At 34.6% G+C, this 17,699-nt stretch overlaps 2 protein-coding genes across 8 annotated transcripts; both read left to right on the top strand.

Moving 5' to 3' along the window:
• The first annotated feature begins 1,553 nt into the window (after positions 1-1,553).
• Positions 1,554-5,425, top strand: LOC108338183 (EH domain-containing protein 1-like). Of its 5 annotated transcripts, none has more exons than XM_052879931.1 (10): positions 1,554-1,722; positions 2,561-2,697; positions 2,796-2,898; positions 3,178-3,227; positions 3,495-3,623; positions 3,705-3,956; positions 4,055-4,134; positions 4,435-4,561; positions 4,743-4,886; positions 4,954-5,408. In XM_052879931.1, exons 1-10 carry the CDS (start codon positions 1,665-1,667, stop codon positions 5,137-5,139), a joined length of 1,266 nt encoding a protein of 421 aa, XP_052735891.1. In that variant the 5' UTR covers positions 1,554-1,664; the 3' UTR covers positions 5,140-5,408. The 5 variants fall into 5 exon arrangements, with proteins under 5 accessions (XP_052735891.1, XP_017430419.1, XP_052735892.1 ...); XM_017574930.2 differs by having other exon boundaries at positions 1,564-1,722; positions 2,545-2,697; XM_017574931.2 differs by having other exon boundaries at positions 1,583-1,722; positions 2,545-2,697; positions 2,800-2,898; positions 4,954-5,404.
• A 757-nt stretch (positions 5,426-6,182) lies between these two features.
• LOC108338735 (grpE protein homolog 2, mitochondrial) lies at positions 6,183-16,031 on the top strand. 3 transcript variants are annotated; one of them, XM_017575796.2, is made up of 5 exons: positions 6,183-6,471; positions 7,546-8,016; positions 8,091-8,258; positions 14,841-14,969; positions 15,761-16,031. In XM_017575796.2, the coding sequence occupies exons 1-5, from the start codon at positions 6,343-6,345 to the stop codon at positions 15,833-15,835; spliced, it is 972 nt and encodes a 323-aa protein (XP_017431285.1). In that variant the 5' UTR covers positions 6,183-6,342; the 3' UTR covers positions 15,836-16,031. The 3 variants fall into 3 exon arrangements, with proteins under 3 accessions (XP_017431285.1, XP_017431284.1, XP_052735889.1); XM_017575795.2 differs by having other exon boundaries at positions 7,510-8,016; XM_052879929.1 differs by having other exon boundaries at positions 6,332-6,471; positions 7,526-8,016.
• Positions 16,032-17,699: the final 1,668 nt, after the last annotated feature.

Here is a 17,699-nt window from a genome sequence, read left to right as displayed (position 1 = left end):
ACCCTCAGACTCAATTTCATGGTAAATGTGTAGATAGTTGAAAGTGAAGGTAAAAGTATGTGTAATTCATAAAATAGTAATGGTCTCGTTTTAAAATTTTGAAATAAAAATAGAAAGGAATATTTTCTTTAAAATAATGAAATTTAAAAGAAACAAAAACAATATATTTAAATATAAAATTGGGGGAATAAATCAGCTACCGCAACATTTAATAACTTGCATCATAATTTTTAACTTATTAACTTTATTCACGAAAATATGTATACATTCTCAATTTTGGTATATTTATATAATTTTTTTAAAAGTATCACAACTAATAAAGATTATGAAATACTTTTGCCAAATTTTTTATCCATAGGCTGTACAAAAAACTTTAGTGTGACAGTGTTATGTGTATATAGCATGTTCTAAACTTAGCTAAAGTCTATAGATTTTTATGGGTAAATTCATAAATCTTTATTGTACAAAATGTTGTGAATGTGTAAGTTTTGTGAATTTCCATTTATAACTAACAATCCTATGAGCGAGTAGCTGCTGCATAAAACCAAGTTATCTCTTGATTAAGTACAAGTAATGTTCAAAGTTTGGAGAGAAAAACTAAGATATATATAGCAAGTCAAATAATAATGAAAATCACATTTAAACAACTTTGAGTAAGAGCTGCCACGGTAAAAGATAAAAAACAAGGAAGTATATATGTGAGTTCAACTTAGGTTAAACAATTAATAAATAAAATTATTTAAGTCTGAGTTCAACTTTTGTAAATTTTTTAGTGTAAATCTATATCATTAATAAAGACGATTTTTTGTGTACATAATTTAAATAATTTTAAAAAATGTATCTTTTACGTTTATATATATACATTAGGGAAGATACATGTATTCACTTTTTTTACGATTAAAAATAAAATTATTATTATTATAATTATAAAAGTAAATTTAAATAATTTTTATGATTTTATTGTAGTTAACTTTTAATTTTTTGTAGATAAATTTTTCATTATAAATAGATAAATTTTAGAAACAAATTATCAAATAAAAAATATGACCAAATGTAAAATAAAAGTTACTTAAACAGTAAAATTAATAAATAATTATTTTGATTTAAAAAATACTTAAAAATAAAATTTAAAACAAAATGTGTTCACAAAAAAAATAAAGATCTCATTATATAATAGTATAAAAAAATAGAATAGTATAAACATGTGCCTAATTTTAATTATTTTGTTTCTTAATTTTAAAACATAGAAATTGAAACGAATTAGTAGTAATGTTAGAAAGTATGACGAGTGTTAAGTATTAACTACTTAGTCTTTGTCTTGATTGATTATCCTTGTGATAAACATTGTATTACAGGCTTTCTAAATCCTGAGTAAACATTTATGGTACCATTCGATATTATTTATAAATATTCGATAATATCTTATTATGTACAAGAGGATAAAAATGTAACTGTAGAAACTTTAATAATAATTTTTCATGAAATCCTCTGTTGTTCGTTAACTTCGTTTTCTTTTCCGACAAGAAACCTTTTCTTTTTATGTTTTTCATTATCTCTTCTTCCATTCCATCATCCACATCTTCTTCTTCGGCAATGTTAGTCCACAAGGTTTTGTCCCGTGTGTCCACCAACGTTTCCCGGACTTCTTTTATCTCTGCTTCGAAATGGCCCCAACACTTCTTCAATCACTTACATTCCCTTGTTCAGCAATCTCCCAACAAGGTAATCTTCCACTTACCCAAAGCAATTATATTTCCTACTTTTTAATTCTCAGGGTTTTGCCAGCATTTAAAGGGTATGCTCAAATTTTGATTGTTTGACCCTTTTCTAACCTTATTATTTTCGCACGATTCGGTTCCGTGTCTCAACATATATCCTAATTGGCTCGGCTTTTAAATAATTGATGTCCATAATGTTATTTTACTTTTTTTTTTTGTTTTTTCTGGTTTGGTTTAGTGTCATCTTGATCATGAAAGGTATGTCTGAGAGACAACTGGTTTGGGTGCTCTCTGTCTTCTATAAGCTGATGAACAAAATATATTTAGGTAATGATTAGGAGCCTGAAACCTATCTTATTATTTGATTTCAATGCTTGAGGTTAACTTATTCTAGCCAACATGAAGCACGGACACCCCTCTTCAATGGCCTGCATGACATATGTCACATACTCTGCCGAAATATTAAATTTAAAAGATGATATTTTGCGGCTTCAACTTGACTCTGTCACAGCGCTACTGAGAGTAATGTTCCTGATACCCCACATGTGAATATTGTTGTCAGTTTAGAAATGGTATTTTATTATCTTGTTTCTTCTTTTTGGCATGACAAAATGTGCATTTTGTCTTGTAGAAATCTAAACAGCTAACTTTGTGTCTAATATTTTATGAATAAAGTTAACATTCTAAAGGTTATCATCCTACATGTACGTTCTATAGGACCTTTTATCTGTATTTTTTACCTTTTTACTATTGGTAGTTTTTTAAAATTTTCAAATATTTCTTTCATAAGTCTTTTTTATTGTATTTGTGATACATTTGTTCATAGGAGCCTCTTTCCTCAGTGACATCAATAACTGATATCTTGAAGAGCCTCTACCTTGACAAGTCAATAATTGATGGCTTGAAGAGACTCTATCGTCAGAAGTTGAAGCCGTTAGAAGTCACTTACCGTTTTAATGATATTGTATCACCATTACTGGTGAGAAAGTTATTTTATTTAGGTTGTTGCTACGTTTTGAATGTGTACAAAGATGCAATTAATTTCTTTTGTTGGTTGTAATTTTTTACATTATGTAGACAGATAGTGACTTTGATGCCAAACCAATGGTTATGCTTTTGGGTCAGTACTCAACTGGTAAAACAACATTTATCAAACATCTGCTTAAAAGTGGTTATCCAGGCACGTGATTCTTCTTTCTCTATATACCCTTATGTATCTCTTGTGTCTTATATGTGTTTTATGAATACATAATTCTGTATCTCCCTGTGTCCTACCAATCCTTCTGATTACTATATGAACAAAGTATTGAATCTTTTCAACCTCTGTAAAATATGAAATCCATTTATTTATTTTGATATTCTTTGTAAAACTTTAGGAAGTTTAATAGGATGATATATCATTACTTTTTAAATATATAGTTGCTAATCTCTGTCATGTTTTTCCCATAAATGTTCATAGGAGCCCATATTGGACCTGAGCCAACAACTGATAAGTTTATTGTTGTCATGGTATGTCTAAGCCAAGCCAATTCCTTTCTGATGATTCTGTAATTACGTTCATTGTTTTCTCAGCTGTAAACATATACATCAATTTGGCTTCTAAATCAATGCAATATTCAACATCTTGGCAAATGCTATGAATCACAACACTGCTATTTCTTGCAGTGTTGGAGTGCCAGTCATGTACAGTCTTTTCTTAGTAATCCTTTAAAACACAGTTTTGACTTTTCTTAGTAATCCTTTATCTTTTAACTGGGAAATGGTACTAATGTACAGTCTGGATCTGACGAGAAAACTGTTCCTGGAAATACTGTTGCTGTCCAAGCAGGCCTGCCATTTAGTGGCCTTAAAACTTTTGGCACAGCATTTTTGTCAAAATTTGTGTGTGCACAGATGCCTCATGCTGTAAGTTGATCTACATTTGTTCAAAACATTTTACAAGGTTTCTTTATAGCATTTGTGCTTGACTCTTTCAATTGTCCAAAGCTACTAGAACATATCACATTTGTTGACACTCCTGGAGTTTTGTCTGGAGAAAAGCAAAGGACACAACGGGCATATGATTTTACTGGCGTGACATCTTGGTTTGCTGCCAAGTGCGATTTGATACTCCTATTGTTTGATCCTTACAAACTTGACATTAGTGATGAGTTCAGTAATGTGATATCATCCTTACGGGGACATGATGACAAAATCCGATTAGTTTTGAATAAGGCAGACCAAGTTGATACCCAACAAGTAAGAGCTTGAATGGTCACACTTCTGTTGTTTTATCTTTAGAATCTTTCACAACCAACTCCAGTGAAATCTAACCTATATTTCTCTCTTTCTTATAGTTGATGAGGGTTTATGGCGCCTTAATGTGGTCACTTGGAAAGGTGCTGAAGACACCTGAAGTAATGCGTGTGTATATTGGGTATGTGGCATCATTTATGTATATAATATACTTATACTTCTCTCTCAATGTTCAAATGTTGTCTTTGTTATAGATAGTTAGGAGAGACTACTTGTTACTACAATTGTAAGGTTTTTGAGATTGTTTTGTATTATCATGAAGTTGTTTGTGTCAGTGCCATTTTAGCACTCGAAATTTTTTTTCACACAACCACCCCCATGTTTTATGCAACATATACATAATGAAATAGCTGAATTTTTGTTTCATTGTTTATGAGATTGGCATGGGCTCATTTGCTCATAATCAACCTTCTTTTTGCAGCTCCTTCAATGACATGCCTGTAAATGATACTGCCACTGGTCCACTTGGTAAGGAACTATTTGAAAAGGAACAGGATGATCTTCTTTCGGATCTGAAAGATATACCAAAAGCAGCTTGTGATCGAAGAGTGAGTTATTTCACCATTTTTTTTATCATAAAAGTTGTTTTCAACTAAAATTAGGCTACTTAGGGTGTATTTGGTTGTTCTGTAGTGCCATTATGTCCATACACAGGTTTATACAATATTCTCCTTTTCCTGATATATAAATTCTGTAGTTGCATTATATCTGTATTATTGACTATTGTAGATCAATGAGTTTGTAAAACGAGCCCGAGCAGCCAAGATACATGCCTATATTATCAGTCATCTTAAAAATGAGATGCCTTTTATGATAGGCAAATCTACAGCTCAGCAAAGACTCATTGATAATTTGGCAGATGAATTTAGAAAGGTTTGGATCTATCTGTATATCCACTTTGTTTATATGGTTTACACAATGACTGACACATTTGAAACAGGTGCAAAGGGAGTTCCATTTACCTCCTGGTGATTTCCCAAATGTAGAGGATTTTAGAGAGAGATTGAGTGGTTACAATATTGATAAGTTTGCAAAATTCAAACCAAAGATGATACAAGCAGTTGATGACATGTTAGCTTACGACATTCCTAACCTCTTGAAGAATTTTAGGAATCCTCATGATTAAATTTCTGAGCAATTGAGTCAATGATATATTAGGTTTGTCAGATTGATGTGTATAGCAGAAATTTTACGGGGTCTTTGTGCACTCTGTATTGAATATTGAAAGATTGAAACACTCCATTGCTGCATATACGATTTCGTTTCAGTATCAAATTGAATTTTCGTACCTAACAGTTGAATTTGGTTGTTGAATATTTCCTTCGAGCTCGCATGCTGCTGAAAATATAGTATCAGATAGAGAAGACCCATAATCTGGAGATTACCCTAAGACTCAATTTCATGGTAAATGTGTAGAATTGTTGAAAGTGAAGGTAAAGTATGTGTAATTCATAAAATAGTAATGCTCTAGTTTTAAAATTTTGAAATAAAAATGGGATGGAATATTTTCTTTAAAATAATGAAATTTAAAAGAAACAAAACTATATATATAAATATAAAATTGGGGGTAGAAATCAGCTACCGCAGCATTTAATACTCCATACCAATTATGATAATTTTAATTAGTAGAGTAATTATACTAATTTAGAATGTTGCAATTTGTTTTTCAATTTAATTTTTTTAAATTTTTTTAAAAATAAAAATAATTATTTTATTAATTTTAGCTTTAAGTAACTAGTTTTTTAAATTTAATTATTTTTTATTTGATTGTTTTTTAAAACTTAATTATTCTTGTAATTATAAAACTACCTACAAAATAAATAAAATTGTTTTACAATAAAATTATAAAAATTATTCATATTTAATTTTATAATTATAATAATAAGAACAACAACAATAATAATTTATTATTTTTATTACCATAGAAATAAAAGCACACCAGTGATTAATAAAGAAAATTTACCTTTCTTGTCTACATAATTTTAAAATGTAGTATCTATGTTTTTGTTTATTTTATCATATATGCATAATATATATGTCCAATTTTAGTTATTTTGTTTCCCAATTTTAAAATGTAAAAGCTAAAACCAATTAGCAGTTGTGTTAAACGCTATTACAGTAAATTTGCCTAAGATCTATACACACACAAAAAAAAAATAATTAAACTAAATTTACACTTTATACTGTCGAATTCCTTCCTGTAACACTGTCTTCTTTTCCAGAAAGCTCTCAGTTTTCCCATCTCTCTGTTTTCGTTTCCAGAAACACTCTGTTTTTCCATTAACACTTGTTCCAGTCCATCTTCTACATCTCTTCTTCTTCTTAAGAGATGTTTGTCCATAAGGTTTTGTCGCGCGTGTCCACCACCTTTTCCCGGACCTCTTTTCTCTCTGCTTCCAAAACTCCTCAACACTTCTCCAATCACTTACATTCCCTCATTCACCAATCTCCCAACAAGGTAATCTTCCACACTTGCCCAAAGCAATTCCATTTCCCCTTTTTTAATTCTTAGGGTTTTGCCCGGGTTTAAGGGTCTTGCTCAAATTTTGATTTTTGACCCTTTTTAACGCTTATTGTTACTTCTACTGTTTTTTACATTTCGATTCCTTTCGTGGAGGTTCCATGTCTCAACATATATCCTAATTGGCTCGGTTTTTAAATAATCGATGTTCATGTTATTTTTTAAAATTTTTTTAAGGTTATGGTGGCTTGTGTTTCAGAAGTTCCTTTTTATCCATTATAAAGAGTAATCTAGTTGCTTTGAAATTCAATGTTCAACACATTTTTATAAATGTCATTTAGAAAGAAAGAAATAATAGGATGAATGTCTTGTGTCATTTGTTGCTGTTGATTGTCCTGTTTAGCCAGGGTTTTAATTAAGTTGTGTTGTATCTCATTCTTCTTTTATTTAGCTTGTTAATTTTCGTTGTGGTTTGATAGTATGAAGATTTTAAAAATTGTTTTCTCTTTTCTGGAAATTTATTGGTTGACAATTTTTTAATAAGTCACTCTTTGGTCAATTTAAAAAGAAAAAGTCATGGTAAAGGTGTATGGACTGATTTTTACATTTTCATCCACTTATAGAATAGTCATATATGGCAAGTGCATAGACTTTCACAAATTATTTCCATAGTCATTCCAATGATGATTTTTTATTGGTTACCAGTGGAACCTTTTTATACCTGCAAGGCATAGAAATTGAACTTATAAGTGTAAATTGTTTGTTTTTGATGTAGAAGCACTGCTTGAGCTTTTTTCTTATAATATTTTTCCCTCTTATTCTTGATCATTGTAGTTTTCTTAAAATATTTTTCTGAAGGATCAGTTGTTTTAAATTCCTTTCATATATGAAGGATAAATAATCCCTTCAATTTTTTTGTTTGTGTTTTTTGTGAAAGATATGATGAAAATTGATCATGTGGTCATTATCATTTTTTATTGATTGAATTCTAGTTAGGCATTTTAAAAATCATATATATACTTTCTAATGTTCCAGTTGATTCCTGTTCAAGTCAATTTGTCACTGCTACAGATAAGTTCATCATCAACTCCAAGATGTGGGTTTTCTTCATCAGCTTCAAGTGAAACTAATGACAAGGAAAAAGGGAAGAATATGGATATTGAAGATTCTACAAATGATAACCCTGATAAAGCAAACGAAAAGGCCAATAATTTTGAACAGGCCGGACAAGCTAAATCTGCAGATAAAACAGAGGAATCAAGTTCTATTTTGGATTCTCAATCTCAAACTGTAAAAGGAAGGAGGAGAGGTTTCAAACGAACAGCATTTTCTGGTTCTGATTCTGATTCAGATTCAGAGAATGAATATCTATCCAAGGATGATTTGATTAAACTTGTGGCTGAGAAAGAAGAACTTTTGAAGTTAAAGCACAAGGAGATTGAACAAATGCAGGATAAAGTTTTGCGTACATATGCAGATATGGAGAATATCATGGAAAGGACACGACGTGAATCAGAGAATTCGAAAAAGTTTGCTGTACAGGTTTATTTCTGAAACCTTTTGTCCCAAATAATTTCCTCTTCAACTGAGTGCTGAGTGGTTTAAATATGATGTAGAACTTTGCAAAGAGTTTACTAGATGTTGCGGACAATTTGGGAAGAGCTTCCTCAGTTGTAAAGGAAAGTTTTTCAAAAATTGATACACCTAGTGACTCTGCTGAAGCGGTAAAACTTCTGAAAACACTTCTGCAAGGTGTTGAAATGACCGAGAAACAATTATCAGAGGTAGAATATTCTATTTTATGCTCTATCTATTTAAATTCAAAAGTCACAGCCAATCTATTATTCAATGTTTTCTTTCTTCTCATTTTTATAATTGAGGTTTATTCCCGTTTCTTTTCAGATGTCTCATTAGTTCCTCATTTAAATACTTTTGTTTAGTGATGATAGTGGAATGATGGTTAATTGGGTGATGTGAGGGTGAGAGTAATTTGGTGGGACTAAGTGAGGAGGCTTTAGACTACAGTTGGCGGACTTGGTTCAAATTCTGTGATATTAGGGGCTTGTTTTTTGTTTTGGTTTCGAATGGCCTATTTTATTTCAAAAGTCATAATCATGTTGGAAATCATTTTCTTATTCAAATTTATTTTAATTATTTTGTGAATCACTGTATCAAAAACTAGCTGTGTATTAAAACTCTGGAAGCACTTAATTCATTTAACGGTCACTAGATTGGAAATATGATACTAAGTTTACTTGCTGAATTTTCATTGAGTTGATGGGTATCTAATAACTAGAGAATTTGGGTAAGAACTTTATCACCTTCCCTTGCCATCTAATCAACCAAGTGCGAAATAACACGTTGACTCTATATGGTGTGGGGTTGAATAGAGTTCAAAGCTTCACAAATGCTCGGAAAACAAAATGATAAGAACACCGAATATTTTGACTCTAAACCACTTCCAGCTTTCACAAGTATTCTTTAAACAGCAACTCCTAGCTACAAATAAAGTTTGATAATGGTTCTAGGAAAAACTCTCTTACAAACTTGTTTGATAGAGAACTAACCTTACTAGGTGAAGGGTATGGCAATATGTTTTTCTCAAAGACTAGATGGTCTAGTTAACAGTCTAGCTGATACTACTTTATATTCTTATGGGATTTATGAAGACTATTTTTGCATGCAAATTTTGTAGTTTTTGTGTTTGTGGTCTTTGGTCTTTTATAGGCTTCTTTAAAGTATCTGTTGAAGAATTTGTTCAATATTTGATTGTTTATTGATGCAAATCTTATTGCGATCTTTGATTGCTAATTTTTCGTGTTGTCCAATACTCTGCTTCGCTAATCTTTTGATTTGACGATATTTGTTATAAACATCAAGAGATATTATATTTGGACCAGCAAAAGAACCCTTAGTAGATGAACCATGTTAGATTAAAACATATGAAGACATTCTTAATGATTTGGTTTTAGATTTTTAAAATTACTATGGGTCCTTTCAAATTATAATGCATTGGATGCCAAATTTAATAAGATAAATATGTTGATAAGTCTGGTTAAGATTTTTATTGATTGAATTTATTTGTTACACTTTTGCATGTAGGGGCATCCTATAGATTTCAGACTTCATCTAACAGTTTGAGAATTCTTATTTTATACGGATAGATGGTAGATAGTCTGCTGTTCTTGAACATAGAAAGTCAATTTATTTGAAGTTCTATTATTGTTTTAGTTTAATGATGATATGCATTTCTTATTACTCAAAACATATTTTAATTAGCTATTAGTAATTCAAAACTTAATATTATTTATTATAGTGAAAACACTTAAGTGTATGGATCATCCACTATGTCTGTCTAGAGCGTTTTAGACTAGACTAACCGGAATTAACCAAATGTTTTTGTGAGAAATGGAGAGGATTGGGAGAAAATATCCCTTGTGTATTGAATACACATAGGGTAGTTTTATTTATAATGAAAGATACGGGCCAATGCCCTTAATACAGAATGGGCTAAGCCCAACTAACAGAAAAATAAAATCTTAACATCTAACACTCCCCCTCAAGCTGGAGTATATAAATCATATGTTCCAAGCTTGTTACAAAGATAATCAATTCTAGGTCCTCGTAAGGACTTAGTGAATATGTCTGCCAACTGGTTGCTTGAGTTAACAAACTCAGTCTTGATATCTCTGGATATGATCTTTTCTCGAATAAAGTGACAATCAACTTCAATGTGCTTGGTTCTCTCATGAAAGACAGGGTTAGAGCTGATATGGAGAGCAGCTTGATTATCACATATAAGTGTCATTTGAGTGACATCTCCTAATTTCAATTCACTAAGTAATTGTTTAAGCCACACGAGCTCGCAAGTAGCTGATGCCATAGCTCTATATTCTGCTTCTGCGCTGGACCTTGCCACAACACTTTGCTTCTTACTTTTCCATGATATTAGGTTGCCACCAACAGAGACACAATATCCAGAAGTAGATCTCCTATCAGAAGGGGAACCATCCCAGTCAGCATCTGAATAGCAAACGATTTTTGTATCGTTGTTAGGACCATATAGCAAACCTTTTCCAGGTGAGCCTTTAATATACTTCAGTATGCGAACAACCGCATCCCAATGGTCTTCACATGGGGAGTTTAGGAATTGACTCACAACGCTAACTGCGAAGGAAATGTCAGGACGTGTAACAGTAAGATAGTTTAATTTGCCAACTAATCTTCTGTACCGTTCAGGATCTGAGAAAGGCTCCCCCTGATTTGGTAGGAGTTTGATGTTAGGATCCATAGGTGTCTCAACAGATTTAGAGTTCATTAACCCTGTTTCCTCCAAGATGTCTAACGCATACTTCCTCTGAGATATGACAATACCGGTGTTGGATTGTGCTACTTCAATACCCAAAAAATACCGGAGTTTGCCAAGATCTTTGGTTTGAAAATGATGGCAAAGGTGTTGTTTCATCTTAGAGATGCCAAGATAGTCACTTCCTGTGAGAACAATATCATCGACATACACTATTAAGTAGATACATCCAGCATTTGAGTGGCGATAGAACACTGAATGATCCGCTTCACTGCGAGACATACCAAATTGTTGAACAACACTGCTAAATTTACCAAACCAGGCCCGAGGAGATTGTTTTAGGCCATATAAGGATTTGCGAAGACGACATACCAATCCAGATGACTCCCCCTGAGTAACAAAGCCAGGCGGTTGCTCCATATAAGTTTCTTCATGCAAATCACCATTAAGGAAAGCATTTTTGACATCAAGTTGGTGAAGAGGCCATTGGCGAAGAGCGGCCATGGCAATGAATAGGCGAACAGAGGTCATTTTTGCCACTGGAGAAAAAGTATCACCATAATCCAAACCAAAAATCTGTGTGTAGCCTTTGACAACCAGTCGAGCTTTGAGACGATCAATAGTGCCATCAGGACCAACCTTGATAGCATACACCCACCTGCAACCAACAACAGACTTTCCAGATGGTAATTGGACAAGCTCCCAAGTTCCACTTTTCTGTAAAGCACTTAATTCATCTAGCATAGATTGACGCCAGCCAGGATGAGTTAAGGCGTCACCCACAGATTTGGGAATTGACACAGAAGAAATGGATGAGAGACATGTGTAAAAAGATGGTGATAATCTGTGGTAACTAAGAACAGTATAATGGGGAGAAATGTTACGGGTAGAGCGTATACCTTTACGAAGGGCAATGGGCAGGTCAGACTCATTTGCTGGAGCCGGAGGAGACACAGGAAACGGCACTGGAAGTGAGTCATGAGGGAGACGATTGCGACGACTATACACCTGAAGGGGAGGTGGTGAAGGACGATCCTGTGGTGAATGAGAGTCTAAAGAAGGAGGAGACAAAATGGGTGGAGCATCACCAGGAGAATCACAGAAAATAGGAATATCAACAGTAACAGGTGGAGGTTCAAAACTTGAAGATAGATGTGAAAAGTAGAAAGAAGATTCATCAAAAGTAACATCAGCAGAGATAAAATGACGATTGAGGGAAGGGGAAAAACACTTATAGCCCTTTTGTGACCGTGGAAATCCTAAGAAGACACATTTGTGAGACCTAGGAGATAACTTATCAAGACCAGGACTAAAATCATGAACAAAACAAGTAGACCCAAAAATTCTAAGAGGTAAAGGATGTAGAGGATCTTGAGGAAATAAGATAGAATGAGGGATTTTGTTATCTAAGACGGAAGATGGCATGCGGTTTATAAGATAACATGCCGTGAGAACGGCGTCACCCCAAAAACGTGAGGGTACTTGACCATGAATTAGAAGAGTACGAGTTGTCTCAATAAGGTGTCTATTCTTGCGCTCAGCCACCCCATTTTGTTGAGGGGTATAAGCACATGAGGTTTGGTGAAGAATGCCATGAGAAGCCATAAAATGTGTAAACGATTGAGAAAGGTATTCACGACCATTATCACTACGTAAAGTTCGAATAGAAACCCCAAACTGTGTTTTTATTTCATTGAAAAATGATTGGAAAATAGGAAACAACTCAGAACGATTCTTCATTAAAAACAACCAAGTACACCTGGAATAGTCATCAATAAAAGTAACAAAATACTGAAAACCTAAATTGGACTTAACACGACTAGGTCTCCAAATGTCAGAATGAACCAATGAAAAAGGGGACGATGCCCGTTGTGAGACACTACGAGGAAAGGAACTACGAGTATGCTTTCCTAACTGACAAGACTCACACGACAAACTTGATAATTGGGACAACCTCGGGACAAGTTGTTGTAGTTTGGCAAGACTAGGATGACCTAACTGAGCATGAAGAAGGGATGGTGACTCCATGATTACGCCAACATGTGGAGAAGGGCGGAGATGGTATAGGCCATGAGACTCACATCCTGTGCCAATCATGTGTTTCGAACTCCGGTCCTGCAACCAAACAGAATCTTTAGTAAATGAGATAACACAATTAAGGGTACGAGTTAGACGACTTATGGACAATAAGTTGAAGGGAGACCCTGGAACATAAAGTACATGATCAATGGATATGGACGGAAAAATATCAACAGTACCAACACCATGAGATGAGACTCTAGACCCATCAACCATTGTTACCGAGGGTAAATTATCCGGACATGACAAAGAAGAAAACAAGGACTTGTTACCAGTGATATGATCGGTGGCGCCTGAGTCAAGGACCCAAGATCCGAGGGAGTGAAAGTGAGTCAGACCAACAAAAGGTGTACCTGTACGTGCAACAGATGCAGATGTAGTGGAACTAGAGTGCTGACGATCCTCATACCATCTGAGAAATTCGTTAAAGATTGCAGGTTTTTCTACGGTATTAGATGAAGTAGGAAGGTCTCCAGATGGATCAGAATTGGCCATTGCTACAGGTCGAGGAGGTCGTCCATGAAGCGCATAACATTGATCAATTTTGTGGCCTAACTTGCCACAGTGGTCACATTTTGTAACACGTCCTTTATTTTGCCTGCGAGACCGACTTCGATCATTACGTTGGATAGCCATAATTGAGGAGTCATCAATATGAGATGTCTCAGTGACTGGTTTGCTCGGTATACGCAGAAGAGCTGAACAAGTAGAAGTAAAGTTGGGTATGACAGGAGAACCCAAAATCTGATCACGGACATGAGAGACATCATCAGAGAGTCCGTATAAAGCCAACAACATGAAGAACTTTGATCGTTGTTCCAGTTCTTCAGCAGGAGTGGGAGCAGGAGGTAATATATCATTAAAATCATGAAGAAGGGCATGAATTTTACCCAAATATTCGGCCATGGGACCATGATTGCGTGGACCAATAACAGTTAATAGGTCCTGACAAACACCATACAGGCGTTGAGTGTCATTTGTGTATAACAACTTCGCCTGTGCCCACACTTCTGAACATGTTTCATATGATCGAAACATTTGTTTCAACGAGGAGTGAATGGTGGACTTTATGACAATGCATAACTGAGCATCAATTTTCATCCAGCGGGAAGTGTCATCCGTGGTAGCAGTAGTCACATCTTGAGTAAGGTGATCTAAGTACCCCTGACTCTTCAACCAAAGTTTAATGTCAGACGCCCATGTTGCATGATTTGTGCCATCTAACTTGTCAATAGACAAGTGTACATTCACATAATTGGTGTATATTGAAGGATCAGAAGAAGAGCCACCAACATAAGTGTTCGTAGACGAGGAAGATGCCATGGAGAAGGAGAAACCCTAAAAATCCAAAGTGCTCCGATTGACGCAACGACCACAGATCCAGAAAGAGGACGAGGAGGCGATCACGGCGGTTCAGATCGGCGACGGAACTCTCCGGCGACGCGCCGTCACGCGCGGTGAGAAGCGGCGGCTCCGGCGATTCTGGCGGCGGCACGTGGAGGCGCGTGGCTGGTCCGTTGGCTGTTATATTTGTACCACGGTGGTCGCCCGGGCGAGACGATGCCGATGGTGTGGTCGTCGGTCGATTCTGGAACTCCGGCAACGGCGGCGGCGATGAGTTGTGCCGGAAACTAGAGTTGGCTGGACCTAATCCTAGGCTCTAGATACCATGTGAGAAATGGAGAGGATTGGGAGAAAATATCCCTTGTGTATTGAATACACATAGGGTAGTTTTATTTATAATGAAAGATACGGGTCAATGCCCTTAATACAGAATGGGCTAAGCCCAACTAACAGAAAAATAAAATCTTAACATCTAACAGTTTTCTTACACAAGTTATGACTTTCAAGAATATTATAAGATGTTTTTGCCTCTTGTATTTTACAGTAGATTATTATGAGTTTGAAATAATAAATCTTTGAGGACTGCGAATTGCTTCAGGCTTCAGCCTAGTGTAAAGCTAACTGCTAGTGCTTACAGGTACTTAAAAAGTTTGGCGTAGAAAAATTTGATCCTACGAATGAGCCCTTTGATCCACACAGACATAATGCCGTCTTTCAAATCCCTGATGGTTCTAAGCCTCCAGGAACCGTTGCAGCTGTTCTGAAGGTAATTTTCATAATTTATAGTAAAGACTATGATTTTCTTTTTCTTATTTTATAATTTCGTTTAGATACTTATAACTGTTTAGATCCTTAAAACTGTTGGTACGAAGTGTTATTTTGGATGTATGAAGCATGGGTACTAAAAGGTTATTGGCATATCTGTTCATTCATATTTGATACTATTACTTCTATTATTATGCCACATTTCTATTTGTGATGTTTTTGTATCTTTTCTATTTGAAAAATCTGAGATAGAAATCAATGTCATGTTCTCATTTCAGACCCTTCACTTCCTAGAGAAGCATTTTCTCACTATTGCAATCGTATGGCATAGCTACTTTAATCCTTTTCAAATGAGTTAGAAAAAAAATATGAACTGCGCAAGTCCAGTGACAGTGCATGAATAAATTTAATTTTTTTACAGATATAAGATTATTTATTTAATATATTTTACCATAATATATGTATTTTTTGTTCAAATAATCGTTTTGGTTACGGGAGGAGCTAGAAACACTTTTTTAACGTGCTTTCTATTATTGGATTGATTTCATGTTGACTGTTGGTTACATTAAATAGCTCTAGTACACTAGAGGGTTTCAAGGTCTGATTTGATTTTGGCGATGTTTTAAGGCAAATTTGATGTTTTTTAAAGCTAAAGTCGTATGATAGTTTCCATTTTTGAACCAGAATTTAATGTTTGCATGTCTGGTTTGTTTTTTTATTGGGCTGTTTGCTTATTTACGGAAACTGAAAGGATGAGTATAAAAGCTATCTATCTTATGGTTGTGTTTGCAGGCAGGATACATGCTTTATGATCGTGTCATTCGCCCAGCGGAAGTTGGTGTGACGCAAGCAGTGAAGGAAGATTAGGGTTCATAGAAGTGATTCTTTCCTTCGCACAACTATTTTTCATCCCTTTCACTAGCCCTGCAATTTACATTTTCCAACTAGTTAACAATTTTTTGTCATAAAAAAGTGGCAAAATATTATGACATTTTTTAACAATTTGTTGTTCATTAGAGCAATTTTGTCATTAATATAGATTTTGATAATGTTTGGTGAGGTCAACATACAAATTTGTACAACAAATATTCCGAACATGTATCATAAATTAATTGTCATATCAATTACTTAACACAAATAGTATTAACATGGTATAAAATGATATTCACTTCGTTATATTAAATTAGAAATTTTAAAATTGTTAATTAAAATATTTAGAAAAAAAAACTCTTTGGAGGACTAAATAATTGACAACGCTGTAGTCATGGCATAGTCGCAAACTCTTGGGTGTTGTTCTCTTCACCATCACCGTATACTTCCTTCATCTCTTCACATTGTTTTAAATACAATTATATCTTTAAGTTAAAAAGATTTTTACTTTTACCTTATTTTAAATAATTTGAAATCTTAATTTTACTTTTCCAGCACTCACTCACGTAACTCTCTTCCCCTTATTCCATTTTCGTTTCACCTCCCCACCTCTCGCACTTCCATTCCTTTTTCTTCCCAGTTTTTTTTTTGGTTTGAAAGCTTCCATTGTCGCCGTGGTGTGAAGGAGCGTCGCTGTCGTGGTGTGGAGGAACATCGAGGAGCGTCAAGAGCATCAACCAGCGTGAGGAAGTATACATCAACGGAGGTGATATCCTTCAACGGATGTCCCCTAATAAAACAAGCTCTAAAATAGAAAAAGTAACCTTTAAACGGAGGTGACATCTTCAACGGATGTTGACATCCGTTGAAGGATGTCACCTCCGTTTAAATGTTACATTTTTTATTTTAGGGTTTTATTTCAAGGTTTATTCGAATACGAGGAAGCACAACACGCACTGCACCACTCCACGCACTACACCACTCCACGCACTGCACCACGAGAGCGATACTGCACCACGAGAGGGAGACTGCTTGATAATTCTTTCCACCACCACCAACCTTTGCAACTTGTAGTATCTCACAACGACGAAAGAAAGAGAGGAAGAAATATAATGTTAAAATGAAAGAAAAGTATTTTACTCATGTACGAGACTATAATAGGTTATTAGTGAAATAGGTTGTGAATGGGTAAAATTAAAAAATAATAACCATAAAAATAAAATTTTACTGAGGGACAAAATAGTAAAGGGGAGGTGGAGGGAGAAAGGTGTGGTGGAGGAGGGAACAACACCCAAACTCTTTCGGTGAAGGTAACTGTTTCTTTCTGTACCTTCCTTTTTTCTTCCTGTACCCTATAGGTGTGACAAAACTACAGATTTACCCTTGTACTTTTTTGTTTGTCCAACCCTATCCCAGCAATGGCGAACCACTCCTCCACAATCTGTGTCTTTACAAAGACAAAAGAAACAACTAATGAAATTCATCTCAAACACTTTTGGAGCATCACCTCATACATATTTATAGTAAAATTCAAATTCAAAAGTTATCCAATTAAAATTCATCTCAGAATTGACCTAAATGGCCAGTGCGTTTCCCAAAAAGAAAACGTAAATCTGCCATATATATCTTTAGCAAAATAAGCTAACGTCAACTTAGCTAGCCATTAGTTACCAAAATGGAAGAGAAAACCATAAAACACTACAGTAGCTGCCAGAAGATACTACAGTAGGTTGCACCATTCTGCATGAAGTGGATCCTCAAAACCAAATGTTTTCACCGAATTATTTTCCATTTTCCACATGCTGGATTTATCTATACTGGTCGTAGATTTTGTCAGATTAGGTTAGCTTTTATATATATA

Source organism: Vigna angularis, chromosome 7 (assembly GCF_016808095.1).
Source record: "Vigna angularis cultivar LongXiaoDou No.4 chromosome 7, ASM1680809v1, whole genome shotgun sequence".
Lineage (NCBI taxonomy): Eukaryota > Viridiplantae > Streptophyta > Magnoliopsida > Fabales > Fabaceae > Vigna > Vigna angularis.
The sequence above is the reverse complement of the archived record's forward strand: the minus strand, read 5'-3'. Positions and strand labels throughout refer to the sequence as shown.

What these genes read in the sequence shown, in the direction of transcription:
- LOC108338183 (XM_017574930.2), top strand. Translation starts at nt 1,594, where the DNA reads ATGTTAGTCCACAAGGTTTTGTCCCGTGTGTCCACCAACGTTTCCCGG. An exon ending in GTGCACAGATGCCTCATGCT is followed by an intron (nt 3,624 to 3,704) that starts GTAAGTTGATCT and finishes AATTGTCCAAAG; the next exon opens with CTACTAGAACATATCACATT. An exon ending in GTAATGCGTGTGTATATTGG is followed by an intron (nt 4,135 to 4,434) that starts GTATGTGGCATC and finishes TTCTTTTTGCAG; the next exon opens with CTCCTTCAATGACATGCCTG.
- LOC108338735 (XM_017575795.2), top strand. Translation starts at nt 6,343, where the DNA reads ATGTTTGTCCATAAGGTTTTGTCGCGCGTGTCCACCACCTTTTCCCGG. An exon ending in TTCACCAATCTCCCAACAAG is followed by an intron (nt 6,472 to 7,509) that starts GTAATCTTCCAC and finishes CTAATGTTCCAG; the next exon opens with TTGATTCCTGTTCAAGTCAA. An exon ending in CCGAGAAACAATTATCAGAG is followed by an intron (nt 8,259 to 14,840) that starts GTAGAATATTCT and finishes TAGTGCTTACAG; the next exon opens with GTACTTAAAAAGTTTGGCGT.